This window comes from Ornithodoros turicata, chromosome 10 (assembly GCF_037126465.1).
Source record: "Ornithodoros turicata isolate Travis chromosome 10, ASM3712646v1, whole genome shotgun sequence".
Taxonomy (NCBI): Eukaryota; Metazoa; Arthropoda; class Arachnida; order Ixodida; family Argasidae; genus Ornithodoros; species Ornithodoros turicata.
This window is the reverse complement of record NC_088210.1, coordinates 19,056,363-19,076,102: the sequence shown is the minus strand read 5'-3', so window position 1 is coordinate 19,076,102 and position 19,740 is coordinate 19,056,363. Positions and strand designations below refer to the sequence as shown.

Below are 19,740 nucleotides of genomic sequence, written 5' to 3'. Positions count from 1 at the left end.
ACATTAACAGCACGACAGCCGGAGACGCGCCCTATTTGCTGAAGATGGTCGACCTTTCAGAGCAGGAGCGCGAATTTTGTGCAAGCTAGTAGCCATTCAGATAAAAAGTGGCGATAACAGAGTGGCGACTGTGACGACTCTAGCAGCAGCGTCTGGCTTTAGACAGGTCAATGAGGCTCCAGGCGCAGCGTTCGCGAAAGACTTCGATGCATGGGCACAGTGCTCCCTACTTTTTGCATGCCATGCTGGGCTCTGCCGGGAGGAATACGTTTTTATAAATCCCGGGATCAGCTGGTGTTATAAGTATGTAACTACGGTATTCGCTGTGGATGTTCCACACAGGTCGTGGTTACTGGCTGCAGTTCCTGCCGTACGTACATGCCCTGCAGCTGGAAAAGTGAGTGTCTACACAACCGACACATTTCGGCTCTCGTCTCGCTACAAGAGTACGTGAACTCCAAAGGGAGTAAAGGCAGCCGTTACCCCCTTTCTACTCCCAAAGCACACCCTTTTGTTTAAGAGTCTGGGAGATCTAGAGCACATCCTTCTCCATTACTCGCACCACCAACGTTGCAGAACGTCTACGTTGCGTTTCAGTGTGTCTCTAAATGAGGTGGACTCTCGTCCTCTCACAATGCCAAATTGCTTTGTCCATGGCCAAAATCAGCCCACCAATGCTTAGTCCGATAGAGACACTACAAAACTTTTGGGACACCGTAGGATTTCGGTCCTCACTGTGTAGGAGTCACTATATTTCATCATATTCTGCCAAGCAATGGGGTAGAGTATCGACCCTGGCGATGAAACTCCCCGTCACCATAACTAAAATACGGTTGTTTTTTAGTGTAGGCATCAAAATGTACAGATAAGTAGCTTCAAATGAGAGTTGGACGTGCCGTGGTATAAGTCCCATGCAAATATTCTTGATGTTAGTACGGCAGTGGAGAGAGCATTTTTCGGTTAAGTCCTTTGCACTTCAATCGAGCACAGCAGTCGTCGGGGCAGTACAAGAAATGCGTACACCCACAAATGCGTACACTCTCCATTGGGGTGTCACCCGAATGGAGAAATGCGACACCCCCTGTGTTCCGTAGGGTTTTGTCCCAAGCTGTACTTCTGGCTATGTTCAGACGTGGACAGGTGAACATCGGCAAGAAGGCATTCATACGAGTGGGAATTCCCCAGAATACTCCAGCTGAATATGCTAGAAACGTCATAGCTTTCAGGTGTCACGTGAGAGCCAGTGCTCAATGTCGTGTCTTCACGTGCACCCCTAACCGGAATATCCTGCGACCACGGCAACAAGATTTTCCTCAGCAGACGACAAGAAAAGATGCTATAGAGGTGTCGATCTGCCAAGTGTCGTCTGCTGAGAGCGCAGTACGCCATTCCCGATATTCTGGCATCCGTGTGGATGCTCAACATAAAACGGGGCGGAACTTCAGCTCCGCGAGCAGATTTTTGCTCTTTCTTCCACTAGAATGTTCCGTGAGCATGTCGCTCGTGTGAAATACACGGTGTGTCGGCCACCTGACTGGGAAGTGTGAGCGGTGAGCTTGAAGAACGGTGGTGGGATTATGGATCACCGTATTTCTTTAGCATGACCAACAAGCAAACGCTAATCCACTCAACCACGTCGCTTTTACTCGTTTCACAGCCATGTTCATTCATGTCCAGTGTAAACCATGTTCTGAATTCGAATCAAATAAAATTTGATCGGTACATTATTGACTATTTTGGTGCCTATTATCACTATGGGGTCCATACTTTTTACTGTTGCCATGCTTCGCCGTCTGACGACATCCCCGTGCAAGCAATATGCCAGACACTTTTATCGGATAGAACATATCGAGATGGCGGGGTATGAAAGCCCGTCGGTTAGGTCAAAACTATCACGCTTCCATCAACAATGCCTTCTGTCGACTGAAATAAAAATGTTTGCAACAGATATGACTGGTAACCGACTCAAGAGACGGATTTCTATTGTATTGGTCTCTGCGGTCTCCTGATCAGCCTCTCACTGATACTGAACTATTGCTTGTTTGTTTACCACTACTGAGCATCCGGACAGTGAGTCAGATAGTATTGTACCAGCCAAGACCGGAACCCGGCGATAAGGTCCCGATTTAGACTATGGGGCCTATATAAACGATGCATACATCGGGACACATCATAACGGTACTAAGGTAAGTAAGTCGGGGTAACCTGCTTTACGCAGACCATACATTTTGAACATCTCTGATCATTTTTTGTGCAATGATGCCTTCGGATGATGCAACCCGCATGCAGCTAAATTCAAGATGTATTAATCATGCTAACGTGCCTCCGTCTAGGCCTTTGTCGCTTTCAAAGCTGTGCAGGCCGTAGAGTCAAAGAGCAAATGTCATCCTAAATACGAGAGTACCGCGTTTGCTGGTATGGGTAATAGCTACGGTTCAGCAAAATAGCTCATCCTCGATATCTCCCTCGCCAGAAAGTTCTGTGACTTGAGCTGTGTGTCCCTCTGGACTTCTCGAGGGTTACTGCTAGGAAATATTTTATATGCATCCCTATAGATCACCATTGACGGGGCCGCTTAAAGGTCGCGGTTCCACAATATTAAGCGCTTTCAACCGATTTGAACTCAATTTTGAACTTAAAAACAATGCGAAAGACAGTGCAAACTTTTCATTCCAACAGATTTTCTCTCTGAGACAAACCCCAAGAGTGAAGATGCGTCTCGTACTGATATTCGCCACTTTGGTTGCTGGTAAGTGAATAACACGCGTCCTCTAATTATTATTATCACGTTTGAATACCCCTCAGACCACATCGAACTACTACTTCTGAAATGTCTCCGAGGTCCCTTTTCTGACGAACATTCGATATGCTGTATATTGTAACCTTGTGGTTGTCCCGCAGGTGCTCTTGCAGCGGCGGTCGCTCCAGAGGAGACGCCATTCGCGAAGAACCTCCGACAGGAGGTGAAGGCTCTTAACCTGGACCCTCTCTCTTTGCCCGATGTCGAATTCAAGGTAGATGGGCCCAAAGACACGAAGGTGAAGCTGACCCAGGGAAAAGCCGAAGGACTGAGCGAAGTCGTCACGCCCCATGGCCGTTGTTACAAACGCAACGATGACGTGCTATGTTACGTGACATTCAGCGGCCTCCACGTCGCCTACAAGGCTGAAGCTACTAAGCCAGAGAAGACCTTCGACGTCCAAGTGGACACGGCACACAGCTTGCTCGAAGTACTCCTCGGGGAGACCACGGGTATAAATCTTTATGCATATGTTCATGCCACGACGAAACATTGTACGAATGCAGCATGGGCTCCACTTGTCTGTGGACCACAATTGACTAATAGGGTAGCGCGCTTGTAGGTTAGAGGAGAACGACTGTCACGAGACTTTAGTTGGGTCACTGCCGTCAGGGACGCCGTACACGATGATTGAGCGCGCGCCACTGGTCGAGCCGTTCTTGCCTATAGACGACTCTCTGTTTACAGACATGTGACGTCACGAGAAGAGTGGTTCGAGGTTATATTTTGCTGCGGTGGGGAGGAAGCGGGAACAACGCGTCGGCTGATAGGCTGATAAAGCTAATAGTGCTCACCAGCATGCTTTGCGCGGAGGCGTTACGTAATCAATGACGTAGGGGCGCAGGTCTTCTATACCCCTGTTACTCGGGCAGTCATCAATCTCCGAACATCAGATAAACGGGAAGTTATCTACTCTTTGTGTAGGCCACGCTGTATTATACGATATGGGGCATTCCGTAAATGAAAATATTGAACGGCTGCCATCAGCGTGCAAACCCAGTCACTTCTATCTGTGTTTGGCAGATAAGAACGTTGTGTTCGTGAAGTGTGTGGAGTGCCGGGTACACTGTACACCCGAATATATGTTTTGGAGTACGCCCTTTAGTCGAAAGCAGTATTCCTCTTTAATAGAACATATAGGGACGAAAGACTTTAACTTGCGTGTTCTTTTGCAGACGGAAAAACGGAACTGAAGAACGTCCGTGTTGTAGCTCTGCACCAATACGTTAGGGAGCCAGTGGAGTTCGGAGACAGCAGGGAGGAGACCGTTCTCTTTGACGACGCACTCAAGGCGGCTCTGGTCGAGGAGCTCGACAAGGTCACTGTCACAGGACCTTTCAAAGAAGCCCTGAAGAAGGCATTCGCTCAAGAACCCTTCCCAACAAAGGAGGAAAACGTTAGCTTCTACGTAGTTGAGTGAAGTTATACTAGACATATGAAAGGTTAAAAGGACACAGGATGGCCTGCAAGCACGTGTAATGTTGCAAGTAAATAAAACGAGTCTGATCTCTTCTCTGATGCGTCGTTGTCCCGAACCACTGTTGCAACCAGAGGAAGGCCCGAAGCGATTGAAGTTTTCCACCATTGATCTGCGAGTCTGCTCACATGTTTTCCGTAGTCCTTGACACCCCACGCTCACGAAACGAACTCGTTAACAAAAAAAAAAATTACTGTGCAAACATTGCAGCTAAGTTACTAACAAAGTACCGTTAATAAAAATGAAAGTTTCTGAGCCTACTTTGGAAAAGTACCGAGTTGCTACGAAATATACACCTTTTAGTTACTGTCGTTTCCATATTTAATTCAAATATTGATCTCACTATGGGCGGTTTCAAGACTTTTTATAGTAGCTTTGATAGACCAAAACCATAGCAATATCGCATATGACGAAAGGATCCTGCTTTTATGCACATTTTTAGGAAGGATCTCGTAAGAAGGCTCTTGAACGGAGCACACGGAGTTGTCCTTTACCCGAGTTTTAATCCTGTCCCCTCTGTCATTATAAACACACTGCTCGTCGCTATGATGAGCATTACCCCGGGAATGTCCACCAAAAATGTCCAGGATTTGTAACATTTACCGCGTAACAAGGGAGTCAGATGTGCCGTGCGTGTACATCCGGCGACCATGCAGCTCCCGTATCAGTGTAGGGCAGCGAAGAAAAAGGAACTTTCCCCAAGTTACTTTGACAAAGTTGCCCCCCCCCCCCAAAAAGGAGAGAGTTCAAGAAGTTCCTGGAGCTCAAAAGCAACGAGTTAGGTTCGACGTGAACAGACGTGAAGTTTTTCTCCGCAATTTTCCCCAGCGAAGTTTTCTTCTACAGTCAGACCAGACGCCATTGCATATAGACTGCGCAGTTGCAGAAGAAGTTTGCTTGTCGCCCGCACGCATCCTGGTGGATACGCAGTTGTGAGCATGGGAGCCCACAGCGTAAGTTTTTGTAGCTGTCTCTATGGGCAACGTGCTAGGCCTAGAAACCAGTGCTCTTCACATTGTTTGAGAACGGGTGGGAACGACGGCACTGGTGCGGACTGCATCCCTTCCCCCACAGGTGACGCCACTAGTGACGCCGCTGAGCGAGAGGAAAGGCAGCGTGCAGAAAAGCGTGAAGATTGAAGATCTGTATGTTATCATACTTTAGGATTACGGTTGTACCCGAAATGAGTTGAGGCACAGACTTGAGATGGAGAAGGGGAGATTTCTAGTGCGCCCGTACATTATGATGCGCCTTTATTGGATCCGATTCATTGGAGTGTTTGCCAGGAATGCAGCTCTTCCATGACATCGCTCATGGTTTTGCAGGTGTGCTTCTTATAATCCGAAATTATCTCGAGCGGTCCTGTGGTTATTCGGACATGCTGCTGCTCGGCAACAGTGAAATACGGCCAGGGATCCTGCCGGATGTTAGGGAGACTCCTGCAAAAAAGAAAACTAAATTCGCTACTTTCCAATCAGGACCCTGTCTCTTACCCTGTCTTGGCAAAGCCCGTCCACATTTCGATCATCTTCCGGCTGAGGATCACTTCCGCCGCGGTCCCGTCCAGGGAGGCGTTGTGTATCGGGGTCCCAAAAACGAAGTCGAGTTCCTGAAACCTCGGTGCGCCGATGCATGTATTGAAGGTGGAGAAGGTCGCCTTGTGGTCAAAGACATACGTCCGTACGTGGTTGCCACGTGAGGCAAGATACTGGGCGAAGCTCAAGACGGGGCAGTCGTATATCATGTCCGCCACCATGTCGTAGACCCTCGACATGTTTGTGCCGTCCCTACCGTAACGGCTCAGCAGCTTGCCACCTTCGTCCGCCCTGTCGATCTTGTACGCGTCGAAGATCATGTTGACGGCGTTCCTGACAGATTCTGTGCCCTGACCTACTTCCACTGATATGGTGGCTAGGAGTACGCAGGCTTCGCTGGACGTGCTGCCGATGAGGACGTCCTTTTTGTTGATGTCGGTCGTTCTCGCCAGTATCCAAGGCGGCTCCAGCAGAGGAACGGTGCCGTAAGATGGTCCGAAATAAAGTTTGAAAGAACGGCCGAGATCTACGAGGCTTTGTGCTGGAACATTCTGCAGGCACTGGATTAGATCCGTTGTCAGCGTATTTGTGCACTGCTCCGCGCAAGAAATCTGTAAACTGAAACCAATTAATTACTCAAAAACATCACTAAGTGTCCATGTGTGTTTTTTTTTTTTGCAATATTTTTCGCTGAAGGTCCCCATGCGTAAAACAGAAGTTCCATAAGCGTGCGAAGTAAAAGTTAAAAGTTAAGATGTTTATCTTATCTTATCTTAAAATTATGAAGGTACAAAATATTTACGATTTCCTCCTGCTAAAAACATACCTTAAGGCTGTAAAATATAACAATACGTTAATCTTGTCAATATGCAATCTACAACGTCGAATAGTTAGCAAAACACGTCAGGATCTATTTTGGAAAGTCCCAAGGACGCGAACAATATGCGGAGATCAGTCGCTACCCCATAACATCGCAAAGCTGTTGAATTCTTATTTAAAAAAGGGAATTGATCTTAACTCCATGTCGGCTGTTGCACTACGGGCCATGTTTATGCTCTAGTGTTATGTTTATTGTTCTAGTTAATGATGTATCTTATTTTGCTTTTTTTTTTCTATTATGATGTCTAATTTTCTATGACGTATATATGTATTTATTCCGTTTCCTTGCTACACTATAGTATTTTTCACGACTAATATTGATGTTCACAATTAGTATATTCCGCTTGCTGTTGCTGCACTAAATCAGGGGGATGCGCCCTCGTCAAACAGCATGATGCTGTTTTTTGGCCACCCCTATGTAACTCTGACTTGTATTGAAATAAAGATGAATTGAATTGAATTGAAAAAAAATCTAATTAATGAGCGTATGCAAATGAGCCGCTCACTACTCAGTTCGTGGCCGATGTCCCAAGCATCCCTACCAAACAGAAATTTCTTCGATGGCGCCCCCTGTTCACGAATTATTCAGCCGGGGGATTTTCGTAAAACACCCTGTATTCAATACAGTGCCGGTAGATAGATAGAATCTATAGATTCTATCCACCGGTACTTTGTGAAGGAAAAAGATAAACAGGAATTAGTAGGTTCAGTCCAAACATAGAGCTTTCTGTATATAAGTAGTCATTTCTTCGATGTTCTCTTCAACATTAACAGCACGACGCGCCGATTTGCTGAAGATGGTCGACCTTTCAAAGCAGGAGCCCGAAGTCTCAGCGAATTTTGTGCAAGCTAGTGGCCCTACAGATAAAAAGTGGCGATAACAGAGTGGCGACTGTGACGACTCTAGCAGCAGTGTTTGGCTTTAGACAGGTCAATGAGGCGCCAGACGCAGTTTACGCGAAAGACTTAGATGTATGGGCACAGCGCTCCCTCCTTTTTGCATGCCATATGCTGGGCTCTGCCGGGAGGAATACGTTTTTATAAATCCCGGGATCAGCTGGTGTTATAAGTATGTAACTACGGTACTTGCTGTGGATGTTCCACACACGTCGTGGTTACTGGCTGCAGTTCCTGCCGTACATACATGCCCTGCAGCTGGAAAAGTGAGGGTCTCCACAACCGACACATTTCGGCTCTCGTCTCGCTACAAGGGTACGTGAACTCCAAAGGGAGTAAAGGCAGCCGTTACCCCCTTTCTACTCCCAAAGCACACCCTTTTGTTTAAGAGTCTGGGAGATCGAGAGCACATCCTTCTCCATTGCTCGCTCCACCAACGTTGCAGAACCTCTACGTTGCGTTTCAGTGTGTCTCTAAATGAGGTTTGCTCTCGTCCTCTCACAATGCCAAATTGCTTGGTCCATGGCCAAATTCAGCCCACCTATGCCCTGCCCTATAGAAGCACTACAAAACTTTTTGGACACCGTAGGATTTCGGTCCTCACTGTGTAGGGAGTCACTATATTTCATCATATTCTGCCAGCAATGGGGTAGAGTATCGACCCTGGCGATGAAACTCCCCGTCACCATAACTAAAATACGGTTGTTTGATGTTTTTTACTGTAGGCATCAAAATGTACAGATAAGTAGCTTCAAATGAGAGTTGGACGTGACGTGGTATAAGTCCCACGCAAATATTCTTGATGTTAGTACGGCAGTGGAGAGAGCATTTTTCGGTTAAGTCCTTTGCACTTCAATCGAGCAGTGCAGTCGTCGGGGCAGTACAAGAAATGCGTACACTCACCAATGCGTACACTCTCCATTGGGGTGTCACCCCAATGGAGAAATGCGACATCCCGGTGTTCCGTAAGCTTTTGTCCCAAGCTGTACTTCTGGCTATATGTTCAGACGTGGACAGGTGAACATCGGCAAGAAGGCATTCATACGAGTGGGAATTCCCCGGAATACTCCAGCTGAATATGCTAGAAACGTCATAGCTTTCAGGTGTCACGTGAGAGCGAGTGCTCAATGTCGTGTCTTCACGTGCACCCCTAACCGGAATATCCTGCGACACGGCAACAAGATTTTCCTCAGCAGACGACAAGAAAAGACGCTATAGAGATGTCCGTCTGCCAAGTGTCGTCTGCTGAGAGCGCAGTACGCCATTCCCGATATTCTGGCATCCGTGTGGATGCTCAACATAAAACGGGGCGGAACTTCAGCTCCGCGAGCAGATTTTTGCTCTTTCTTCCACTAGAATGTTCCGTGAGCATGTCGCTCGTGTGAAATACACGGTGTGTCGGCCACCTGACTGGGAAGTGTGAGCGGTGAGCCTGAAGAACGGTGGTGGGATTATCGATTACGGTATTTCTTTAGCATTACCAACAAGCAGACGCTAATCCACTCAACCACGTCGCTTTTACTCGTTTCACAGTCATGTGCATTCATGTCCAGTGTAAACCATGTTCTGAATTCGAATCAAACAAAATTTGATCGGTACATTATTGACTATATCGGTGCCTATTGTCACTATGGGGTCCATACTTTTTACTGTTGCCATGCTTCGCCGTCTGACGACATCCCCGTGCAAGCAATATGCTAGACACTTTTATCGGATAGAACATATCGAGATGGCGGGGTATGAAAGCCCGTCGGTTAGGTCAAAACTATCACGCTTCCATCAACAATGCCTTCTGTCGACTGAAATAAAAATGTTTGCAACAGATATGACTGGTAACCGACTCAAGAGACGGATTTCTATTGTATTGGTCTCTGCGGTCTCCTGATCAGTCTCTCACTGATACTGAACTATTGCTTGTTTGTTTACCACTACTGAGCATCCGGACAGTGAGTCAGATAGTATTGTACCAGCAGAGACCGGAACCCGGCGATAAGGTCCCGATTTAGACTATGGGGCCTATAAAAACGATGCATACCTCCGAACACATCATAACGCTACTAAGGTAAGTAAGTCGGGGTAACCTGCTTTACGCAGACCAGACATTTTGAATATTTCTGATCATTTTTTTGTGCAATGATGCCTTCGGATGATGCAACCCGCATGCGGCTAAATTCAAGATGTATTAATCATGCTACCGTGCCTCCGTCTAGGCCTTTGTCGCTTTCAAAGCTGTGCAGGCCGTAGAGTCAAAGAGCAAATGACACCCTAAATACGAGAGTACCGCGTTTGCTGGTATGGGTAATATAGCGACGGTTCAGCAAAATAGCTCATCCTGGATATCTCCCTCACCAGCAGTTCTGTGACTTGAGCTTTGTGTCCCTCTGGACTTCTCGAGGGTGCTAGGAAATATTTGATATGCTCCCTATAGATCACCACTGACGGGGCCGCTTAAAGGTCGCGGTTCCACAATATTAAGCGCTTTCAACTGGTTTGAACTCAATTTTGAACTTAAAAACAATGCGAAAGACAGTGCAAACTTTTCATTCCAACAGATTTTCTCTCTGAGACAAACCCCAAGAGTGAAGATGCGTGTCGTACTCATATTCGCCACTTTGGTTGCTGGTAAGTGAATAACACGCGTCCTCTAATTATTATTATCACGTTTGAATACCCCTCAGACACATCGAACTACTTCTTATTCTGAAATGCCTCCGAGGTCCCTTTTCTGACGAACATTGGGTATGCTGTATATTGTAACCTTGTGGTTGTCCCGCAGGTGCTCTGGCAGTGGCGGTCGCTCCAGAGGAGACGCCATTCGCGAAGAACCTCCGACAGGAGGTGAAGGCTCTTAACCTGGACCCTCTCTCTTTGCCCGATGTCGAATTCAAGGTAGATGGGCCCAAAGACACGAAGGTGAAGCTGACCCAGGGAAAAGCCGAAGGACTGAGCGAAGTCGTCACGCCCCATGGCCGTTGTTACAAACGCAACGATGACGTGCTATGTTACGTGACATTCAGCGGCCTCCACGTCACCTACAAGGCTGAAGCTACTAAGCCAGAGAAGACCTTCGACGTCCAAGTGGACACGGCACACAGCTTGCTCGAAGTACTCCTCGGGGAGACCACGGGTATAAATCTTTATGCATATGTTCATGCCACGACGAAACATTGTACGAATGCAGCATGGGCTCCACTTGTCTGTGGACCACAATTGACTAATAGGGTAGCGCGGTAGCGCGCTTGTAGGTTGGAGGAACGATTGTCACGAGACTTTAGTTGGGTCACTGCCGTCAGCGACGCCGTACACGCTGATTGAGCGCGCCCCACTGGTCGAGCCGTTCTTGCCTATAGACGACTCTCTGTTTACAGACATGTGACGTTACGAGAAGAGTGGTTCGAGGTTATATTTTGCTGCGGTGGGGAGGAAGCGGGAACAACGCGTCGGCTGATAGGCTGATAAAGCTAATAGTGCTCACCAGCATGCCTTGCGCGGAGGCGTTACGTAATCAATGACGTAGGGGCGCAGGTCGTCTATACTCCTGTTACTCGGGCAGTCATCAATCCCCGATCCTCAGATAAACAGGAAGTTATCTACTCGTTGTGTAGGCCACGCTGTATTATACGATATGGGGCATTCTGTAAATGAAAATATTGAACGGTTGCCATCAGCGTGCAAACCCAGTCACTTCTATCTGTGTTTGGCAGATAAAAACGTTGTGTTCGTGAAGTGTGTGGAGTGCCGGGTACACTGTACACCCGAATATATGTTTTGGAGTACGCCCTTTAGTGGAAAGCAATATTCCTCTTTAATAGAACATGCAGGGACGAAATACTTTAACTTGCGTGTTCTTTTGCAGACGGAAAAACGGAACTGAAGAACGTCCGTGTTGTAGCTCTGCACCAATACGTTAGGGAGCCAGTGGAGTTCGGAGACAGCAGGGAGGAGACCGTTCTCTTTGACGATGCACTCAAGGCGGCTCTGGTCGAGGAGCTCGACAAGGTCACTGTCACAGGACCTTTCAAAGACGCCCTGAAGAAGGCATTCGCTCAAGAACCCTTCCCAACAAAGGAGGAAAACGTTAGCTTCTACGTTGTTGTTGAGTGATGTTACACTGAACATATGAAAGGTTAACAGGCACAGGATGGCCTGCAAGCACGTGTAATGTTGCAAGTAAATAAAACGAGTCTGATCTCTTCTCTGATGCGTCGTTGTCCCGAACCACTGTTGCAACCAGAGGAAGGCCCGAAGCGATTTAAGTTTTCCACCATTGGTCTGCGAGTCTGCTCGCATGTTTTCCGTAGTCCTTGACACCCCACGCTCACAAAACGAACTCGTTAACAAAAAAAAATTACTGTGCAAACATTGCAGCTAAGTTACTAACAAAGTACCGTTAATAAAAATGAGCTACTTTGGAAAAGTATTGAGTTGCTACGAAATATACACCTTTTAGTTATTGTCGTTTCCATATTTAATTCAAATATTGATCTCACTATGGGCGGTTTCAAGACTTTCTATAATAGTTTTGATAGACCAAAACCATAGCAATATCGCATATGATGAAAGGATCCTGCTTTTATGCACATTTTTAGGAAGGATCTCGTAACAACTTGAACGGAGCACACGGAGTTGCCCTTTACCCAGATGTTGTATAGAATCGCGCCGAGTTTTAAACACACACACACACACACACACATTATAAACACACTGCTCGTCACTATGATGAGCATTACCTTGCGAATGTCCGGCGAAAATGTCCAGGATTTGTAACATTTACCGCGTAACAAGGGAGTCAGATGTGCCGTGCGTGTACACCCGGCGGCCACGCGGCTCTCGTATCAGTGTAGGGCAGCGAACAAAAAGGAACTTAAACTTTCCCCAAGTTACTTTGACAAAGTTGACCAAAAAAAAAAGAAGAGAGTTCAAGTAGTTCCTGGAGCTCAAAAGCAACGAGTTAGGTTCGACGTGAACAAACGTGAAGTCTTTCTCCGCAATTTTCCCCAGCGAAGTTTTCTTCTACAGTCAGACCAGACGCCATTGCATATAGACTGCGCAGTTGCAGTAGAAGTTTGCTTGTCGCCCGCACGCATCCTGGTGGATACGCAGTTGTGAGCATGGGAGACTAAGTTTTTGTAGCTGTCTCTATGGGCAACGTGCTAGGCCTAGAAACCAGTGCTCTTCACATTGTTTGAGAACGGGTGGGAGCGACGGCACTGGTGCGGACTGCATCCCTTCCCCCCACAGGTGACGCCACTAGTGACGCCGCTGAGCGAAAGGAAAGGCAGCGTGCAGAAAAGCATGAAGATTGAAGATCTGTATGTTATCATACTTTAGGATTACGGTTGTACCCGAAATGAGTTGAGGCACAGACAGAGATGGAGAAGGGGAGATTTCTAGTGCGCCCGTACATTATGATGCGCCTTTATTGGATCCGATTCATTGGTGTGTTTGCCACGAATTCAGCTCTTCCATGACATCGCTCATGGCTTTGCAGGTGTGCTTCTTATAATCCGAAATGATCTCGAGCGGCCCTGTGGTTATTCGGACATGCTGCTGCTCGGCAACAGTGAAATACGGCCAGGGATCCTGCCGGATGTTAGGGAGACTCCTGGAAAAAAGAAAACTTAAATTCGCTACTTTCCAATCAGGACCCTGTCTCTTACCCTGTCTTGGCAAAGCCCGTCCACATTTCGATCATCTTCCGGCTGAGGATCACTTCCGCCGCGGTCCCGTCCAGGGAGGCGTTGTGTATCGGGGTCCCAAAAACGAAGTCGAGTTCCTGAAACCTTAGTGCCCCGATGCATGTGTTGAAGGTGGAGAAGGTCGCCTTGTGGTCAAAGACATACGTCCGTACGTGGTTGCCACGTGAGGCAAGATACTGGGCGAAGCTCAAGACGGGGCAGTCGTATATCATGTCCGCCACCATGTCGTAAACCCACGACATGTTTGTGCCGTCCCTACCGTAACGGCTCAGCAGCTTGCCACCTTCGTCCGCCCTGTCGATCTTGTACGCGTCGAAGATCATGTTGACGGCGTTCCTGACAGATTCTGTGCCCTGACCTACTTCCACTGATATGGTGGCTAGGAGTACGCAAGCTTCGCTGGACGTGCTGCCGATGAGGACGTCCTTTTTGTTGATGTCGGTCGTTCTCGCCAGTATCCAAGGGGGTTCCAGCAGAGGAACGGTGCCGTAAGATGGTCCGAAATAAAGTTTGAAAGAACGGCCGAGATCTACGAGGCTTTGTGCTGGAACATTCTGCAGGCACTGGATTAGATCCGTTGTCAGCGTATTTGTGCACTGCTCCGCGCAAGAAATCTGTAAACTGAAACCAATTAATTACTCAAAAACATCACTAAGTGTCCATGTGTTTTTTTGTTTTTTTTGCAATATATTTCGCTGAAGGTCCCCATGCGTAAAACAGAAGTTCCATAAGCGTGCGAAGTAAAAGTTAAAAGTTAAGATGTTTATCTAATTAATGAGCGTATGCAAATGAGCCGCTCACTACTCAGTTCGTGGCCGATGTCCCAAGCATCTCTACCAAACAGAAATTTCTTCGATGGCGCCCCCTGTTCACGAATTATTCAGCCGGGGTATTTTCGTAAAACACTCTGTATTCAATACAGTGCCGGTAGATAGATAGAATCTATAGATTCTATCCACCGGTACTTTGTGAAGGAAAAAGATAAACAGGAATTAGTAGGTTCAGTCCAAACATAGAGCCTTCTGTATATAGGTAGTCATTTCTTCGATGTTCTCTTCAACATTAACAGCACGACGCGCCGATTTGCTGAAGATGGTCGACCTTTCAAAGCAGGAGCCCGAAGTCTCAGCGAATTTTGTGCAAGCTAGTGGCCCTACAGATAAAAAGTGGCGATAACAGAGTGGCGACTGTGACGACTCTAGCAGCAGTGTCTGGCTTTAGACAGGTCGATGAGGCGCCAGACGCGGTATTCGCGAAAGACTTCGATGCGTGGGCACAGTGCTCCCTCCTTTTTGCATGCCATGCTGGGCTCTGCCGGGAGGAATACGTTTTTATAAATCCCGGGATCAGCTGGTGTTATAAGTATGTACCTACGGTATTTGCTGTGGACGTTCCACACAGGTCGTGGTTACTGGCTGCAGTTCCTGCCGTACATACATGCCCTGCAGCTGAAAAAGTGAGGGTCTCCACAACCGACACATTTCGGCTCTCGTCTCGCTACAAGAGTACGTGAACTCCAAAGGGAGTAAAGGCAGCCGTTGACCTCTTTCTACTCCCAAAGCACACCCTTTTGTTTAAGAGTCTGGGAGATCTAGAGCACATCCTTCTCCATTGCTCGCTCCACCAACGTAGCAGAGCGTCTACGTTGTGTTTCAGTGTGTCTCTAAATGAGATTTGCTCTCGTCCTCTCACAATGCCAAATTGCTTGGTCCATGGCCAAATTCAGCCCACCTATGCTCTGCCCTATAGAAGCACTACAAAACTTTTTGGACACCGTAGGATTTCGGTCCTCACGATGTAGGGAATCACTATATTTCATCATATTCTGCCAGCAATGGGGTAGAGTATCGACCCTGGCGATGAAACTCCCCATCACCATAACTAAAATACGGTTGTTTGATGTTTTTTAGTGTAGGCATCAAAATGTACAGATAAGTAGCTTCAAATGAGAGTTGGACGTGCCGTGGTATAAGACCCACGCAAATATTCTTGATGTTAGTACGGCAGTGGAGAGAGCGTTTTTCGGTTAAGTCCTTTGCACTTCAATCGAGCACTGCAGTCGTCGGGGCAGTACAAGAAATGCGTACACTCCCAAATGCGTACACTCTCCATTGGGGTGTCACCCCAATGGAGAAATGCGACACCCCGGTGTTCCGTAAGCTTTTGTCCCAAGCTGTACTTCTGGCTATGTTCAGACGTGGACAGTTGAACATCGGCAAGAAGGCATTCATACGAGTGGGAATTCCCCAGTATCCTCCAGCTGAATATGCTAGAAACGTCATAGCTTTCAGGTGTCACGTGAGAGCGGGTGCTCAATGTCGTGTCTTCACGTGCACCCCTAACCGGAATATCCTGCGACCACGGCAACAAGATTTTCCTCAGCAGACGACAAGAAAAGACGCTATAGAGGTGTCGATCTGCCAAGTGTCGTCTGCTGAGAGCGCAGTATACGTCATTCCCGATATTCTGGCATCCGTGTCGATGCTCAACATAACACGGGGCGGAACTTCAGATCCGCGAGCAGATTTTTGCTTTTTCTTCCACTAGAATGTTCCGTGAGCATGTCGCTCGTGTGAAATACACGGTGTGTCGGCCACCTGGCTGGGAAGTGTGAGCGGTGAGCCTGAAGAACGGTGGTGGGATTATGGATCACCGTATTTCTTTTGCATGACCAACAAGCGGACGCTAATCCACTCAACCACGTCGCTTTTACTCGCTTCACAGCCATGTTCATTTATGTCCAGTGTAAACCATGTTCTGAATTCAAATGAAATAAAATTTTATCGGTACATTATTGACTATATCGGTGCCTATTATCACTATGGGGTCCATACTTTTTACTGTTGCCATGCTTCGCCGTCTGACGACATCCCCGTGCAAGCAATATGCCAGTCACTTTTATCGGAAAGAACATATCGAGATGGCGGGGTATGAAAGCCCGTCGGTTAGGTCTAAACTATCACGCTTCCATCAACAATGCCTTCTGTCGACTGAAATAAAAATGTTTGCAACAGATATGACTGGGAACTGACTCAAGAGACGGATTTCTATTGTATTGGTCCCTGCGGTCTCCTGATCAGCCTCTCACTGATACTGAACTATTGCTTGTTTGTTTACCACTACTGAGCATCCGGACAGTGAGTCAGATAGTATTGTACCAGCCAAGACCGGAACCCGGCGATAAGGTCCCGATTTAGACTATGGGGCCTATATAAACGATGCATACATCGGGACACATCATAACGGTACTAAGGTAAGTAAGTCGGGGTAACCTGCTTTACGCAGACCATACATTTTGAACATCTCTGATCATTTTTTGTGCAATGATGCCTTCGGATGATGCAACCCGCATGCAGCTAAATTCAAGATGTATTAATCATGCTAACGTGCCTCCGTCTAGGCCTTTGTCGCTTTCAAAGCTGTGCAGGCCGTAGAGTCAAAGAGCAAATGTCATCCTAAATACGAGAGTACCGCGTTTGCTGGTATGGGTAATAGCTACGGTTCAGCAAAATAGCTCATCCTCGATATCTCCCTCGCCAGAAAGTTCTGTGACTTGAGCTGTGTGTCCCTCTGGACTTCTCGAGGGTTACTGCTAGGAAATATTTTATATGCATCCCTATAGATCACCATTGACGGGGCCGCTTAAAGGTCGCGGTTCCACAATATTAAGCGCTTTCAACCGATTTGAACTCAATTTTGAACTTAAAAACAATGCGAAAGACAGTGCAAACTTTTCATTCCAACAGATTTTCTCTCTGAGACAAACCCCAAGAGTGAAGATGCGTCTCGTACTGATATTCGCCACTTAGGTTGCTGGTAAGTGAATAACACGCGTCCTCTAATTATTATTATCACGTTTGAATACCCCTCAGACCACATCGAACTACTACTTCTGAAATGTCTCCGAGGTCCCTTTTCTGACGAACATTCGATATGCTGTATATTGTAACCTTGTGGTTGTCCCGCAGGTGCTCTTGCAGCGGCGGTCGCTCCAGAGGAGACGCCATTCGCGAAGAACCTCCGACAGGAGGTGAAGGCTCTTAACCTGGACCCTCTCTCTTTGCCCGATGTCGAATTCAAGGTAGATGGGCCCAAAGACACGAAGGTGAAGCTGACCCAGGGAAAAGCCGAAGGACTGAGCGAAGTCGTCACGCCCCATGGCCGTTGTTACAAACGCAACGATGACGTGCTATGTTACGTGACATTCAGCGGCCTCCACGTCGCCTACAAGGCTGAAGCTACTAAGCCAGAGAAGACCTTCGACGTCCAAGTGGACACGGCACACAGCTTGCTCGAAGTACTCCTCGGGGAGACCACGGGTATAAATCTTTATGCATATGTTCATGCCACGACGAAACATTGTACGAATGCAGCATGGGCTCCACTTGTCTGTGGACCACAATTGACTAATAGGGTAGCGCGCTTGTAGGTTGGAGGAGAACGACTGTCACGAGACTTTAGTTGGGTCACTGCCGTCAGGGACGCCGTACACGATGATTGAGCGCGCGCCACTGGTCGAGCCGTTCTTGCCTATAGACGACTCTCTGTTTACAGACATGTGACGTCACGAGAAGAGTGGTTCGAGGTTATATTTTGCTGCGGTGGGGAGGAAGCGGGAACAACGCGTCGGCTGATAGGCTGATAAAGCTAATAGTGCTCACCAGCATGCTTTGCGCGGAGGCGTTACGTAATCAATGACGTAGGGGCGCAGGTCTTCTATACCCCTGTTACTCGGGCAGTCATCAATCTCCGAACATCAGATAAACGGGAAGTTATCTACTCTTTGTGTAGGCCACGCTGTATTATACGATATGGGGCATTCCGTAAATGAAAATATTGAACGGCTGCCATCAGCGTGCAAACCCAGTCACTTCTATCTGTGTTTGGCAGATAAGAACGTTGTGTTCGTGAAGTGTGTGGAGTGCCGGGTACACTGTACACCCGAATATATGTTTTGGAGTACGCCCTTTAGTCGAAAGCAGTATTCCTCTTTAATAGAACATATAGGGACGAAAGACTTTAACTTGCGTGTTCTTTTGCAGACGGAAAAACGGAACTGAAGAACGTCCGTGTTGTAGCTCTGCACCAATACGTTAGGGAGCCAGTGGAGTTCGGAGACAGCAGGGAGGAGACCGTTCTCTTTGACGACGCACTCAAGGCGGCTCTGGTCGAGGAGCTCGACAAGGTCACTGTCACAGGACCTTTCAAAGAAGCCCTGAAGAAGGCATTCGCTCAAGAACCCTTCCCAACAAAGGAGGAAAACGTTAGCTTCTACGTAGTTGAGTGAAGTTATACTAGACATATGAAAGGTTAAAAGGACACAGGATGGCCTGCAAGCACGTGTAATGTTGCAAGTAAATAAAACGAGTCTGATCTCTTCTCTGATGCGTCGTTGTCCCGAACCACTGTTGCAACCAGAGGAAGGCCCGAAGCGATTGAAGTTTTCCACCATTGATCTGCGAGTCTGCTCACATGTTTTCCGTAGTCCTTGACACCCCACGCTCACGAAACGAACTCGTTAACAAAAAAAAAAAATTACTGTGCAAACATTGCAGCTAAGTTACTAACAAAGTACCGTTAATAAAAATGAAAGTTTCTGAGCCTACTTTGGAAAAGTACCGAGTTGCTACGAAATATACACCTTTTAGTTACTGTCGTTTCCATATTTAATTCAAATATTGATCTCACTATGGGCGGTTTCAAGACTTTTTATAGTAGCTTTGATAGACCAAAACCATAGCAATATCGCATATGACGAAAGGATCCTGCTTTTATGCACATTTTTAGGAAGGATCTCGTAAGAAGGCTCTTGAACGGAGCACACGGAGTTGTCCTTTACCCGAGTTTTAATCCTGTCCCCTCTGTCATTATAAACACACTGCTCGTCGCTATGATGAGCATTACCCCGGGAATGTCCACCAAAAATGTCCAGGATTTGTAACATTTACCGCGTAACAAGGGAGTCAGATGTGCCGTGCGTGTACATCCGGCGACCATGCAGCTCCCGTATCAGTGTAGGGCAGCGAAGAAAAAGGAACTTTCCCCAAGTTACTTTGACAAAGTTGCCCCCCCCCCCCAAAAAGGAGAGAGTTCAAGAAGTTCCTGGAGCTCAAAAGCAACGAGTTAGGTTCGACGTGAACAGACGTGAAGTTTTTCTCCGCAATTTTCCCCAGCGAAGTTTTCTTCTACAGTCAGACCAGACGCCATTGCATATAGACTGCGCAGTTGCAGAAGAAGTTTGCTTGTCGCCCGCACGCATCCTGGTGGATACGCAGTTGTGAGCATGGGAGCCCACAGCGTAAGTTTTTGTAGCTGTCTCTATGGGCAACGTGCTAGGCCTAGAAACCAGTGCTCTTCACATTGTTTGAGAACGGGTGGGAACGACGGCACTGGTGCGGACTGCATCCCTTCCCCCACAGGTGACGCCACTAGTGACGCCGCTGAGCGAGAGGA

General features: G+C 47.4%; 4 protein-coding genes and 1 long non-coding RNA gene across 6 annotated transcripts; 3 read left to right on the top strand and 2 right to left on the bottom strand.

Moving 5' to 3' along the window:
- Positions 1-2,643: 2,643 nt before the first annotated feature.
- Positions 2,644-4,313, top strand: LOC135370258 (uncharacterized). The gene is made up of 3 exons (XM_064603964.1): positions 2,644-2,749; positions 2,902-3,252; positions 3,976-4,313. Exons 1-3 carry the CDS (start codon positions 2,713-2,715, stop codon positions 4,218-4,220), a joined length of 633 nt encoding a protein of 210 aa, XP_064460034.1. The 5' UTR covers positions 2,644-2,712; the 3' UTR covers positions 4,221-4,313.
- Positions 4,314-5,484: 1,171 nt separating this feature from the next.
- Positions 5,485-6,194, bottom strand: LOC135370257 (acetylcholinesterase-like). The gene is made up of 2 exons (XM_064603963.1): positions 5,771-6,194; positions 5,485-5,716 (listed from the first exon to the last, which is right to left on the bottom strand). The coding sequence occupies exons 1-2, from the start codon at positions 6,130-6,132 to the stop codon at positions 5,545-5,547; spliced, it is 534 nt and encodes a 177-aa protein (XP_064460033.1). The 5' UTR covers positions 6,133-6,194; the 3' UTR covers positions 5,485-5,544.
- Positions 6,195-10,101: 3,907 nt separating this feature from the next.
- On the top strand, positions 10,102-11,784 carry LOC135370818 (uncharacterized). Its single transcript, XM_064604680.1, has 3 exons — positions 10,102-10,210; positions 10,365-10,715; positions 11,445-11,784. Exons 1-3 carry the CDS (start codon positions 10,174-10,176, stop codon positions 11,690-11,692), a joined length of 636 nt encoding a protein of 211 aa, XP_064460750.1. The 5' UTR covers positions 10,102-10,173; the 3' UTR covers positions 11,693-11,784.
- Positions 11,785-12,961: 1,177 nt separating this feature from the next.
- LOC135369749 (acetylcholinesterase-like) lies at positions 12,962-14,726 on the bottom strand. Its single transcript, XM_064603266.1, has 3 exons — positions 14,662-14,726; positions 13,249-13,908; positions 12,962-13,193 (listed from the first exon to the last, which is right to left on the bottom strand). Exons 1-3 carry the CDS (start codon positions 14,724-14,726, stop codon positions 13,022-13,024), a joined length of 897 nt encoding a protein of 298 aa, XP_064459336.1. The 3' UTR covers positions 12,962-13,021.
- A 1,799-nt stretch (positions 14,727-16,525) lies between these two features.
- LOC135370817 (uncharacterized) lies at positions 16,526-18,667 on the top strand. 2 transcript variants are annotated; one of them, XR_010415461.1, is made up of 4 exons: positions 16,526-16,540; positions 17,034-17,103; positions 17,256-17,606; positions 18,330-18,667. It is a non-coding gene; the product is annotated as an uncharacterized LOC135370817 (long non-coding RNA). The 2 variants fall into 2 exon arrangements; XR_010415460.1 differs by lacking the exon at positions 16,526-16,540 and adding an exon at positions 16,755-16,769.
- The last annotated feature ends 1,073 nt before the right edge of the window (positions 18,668-19,740 follow it).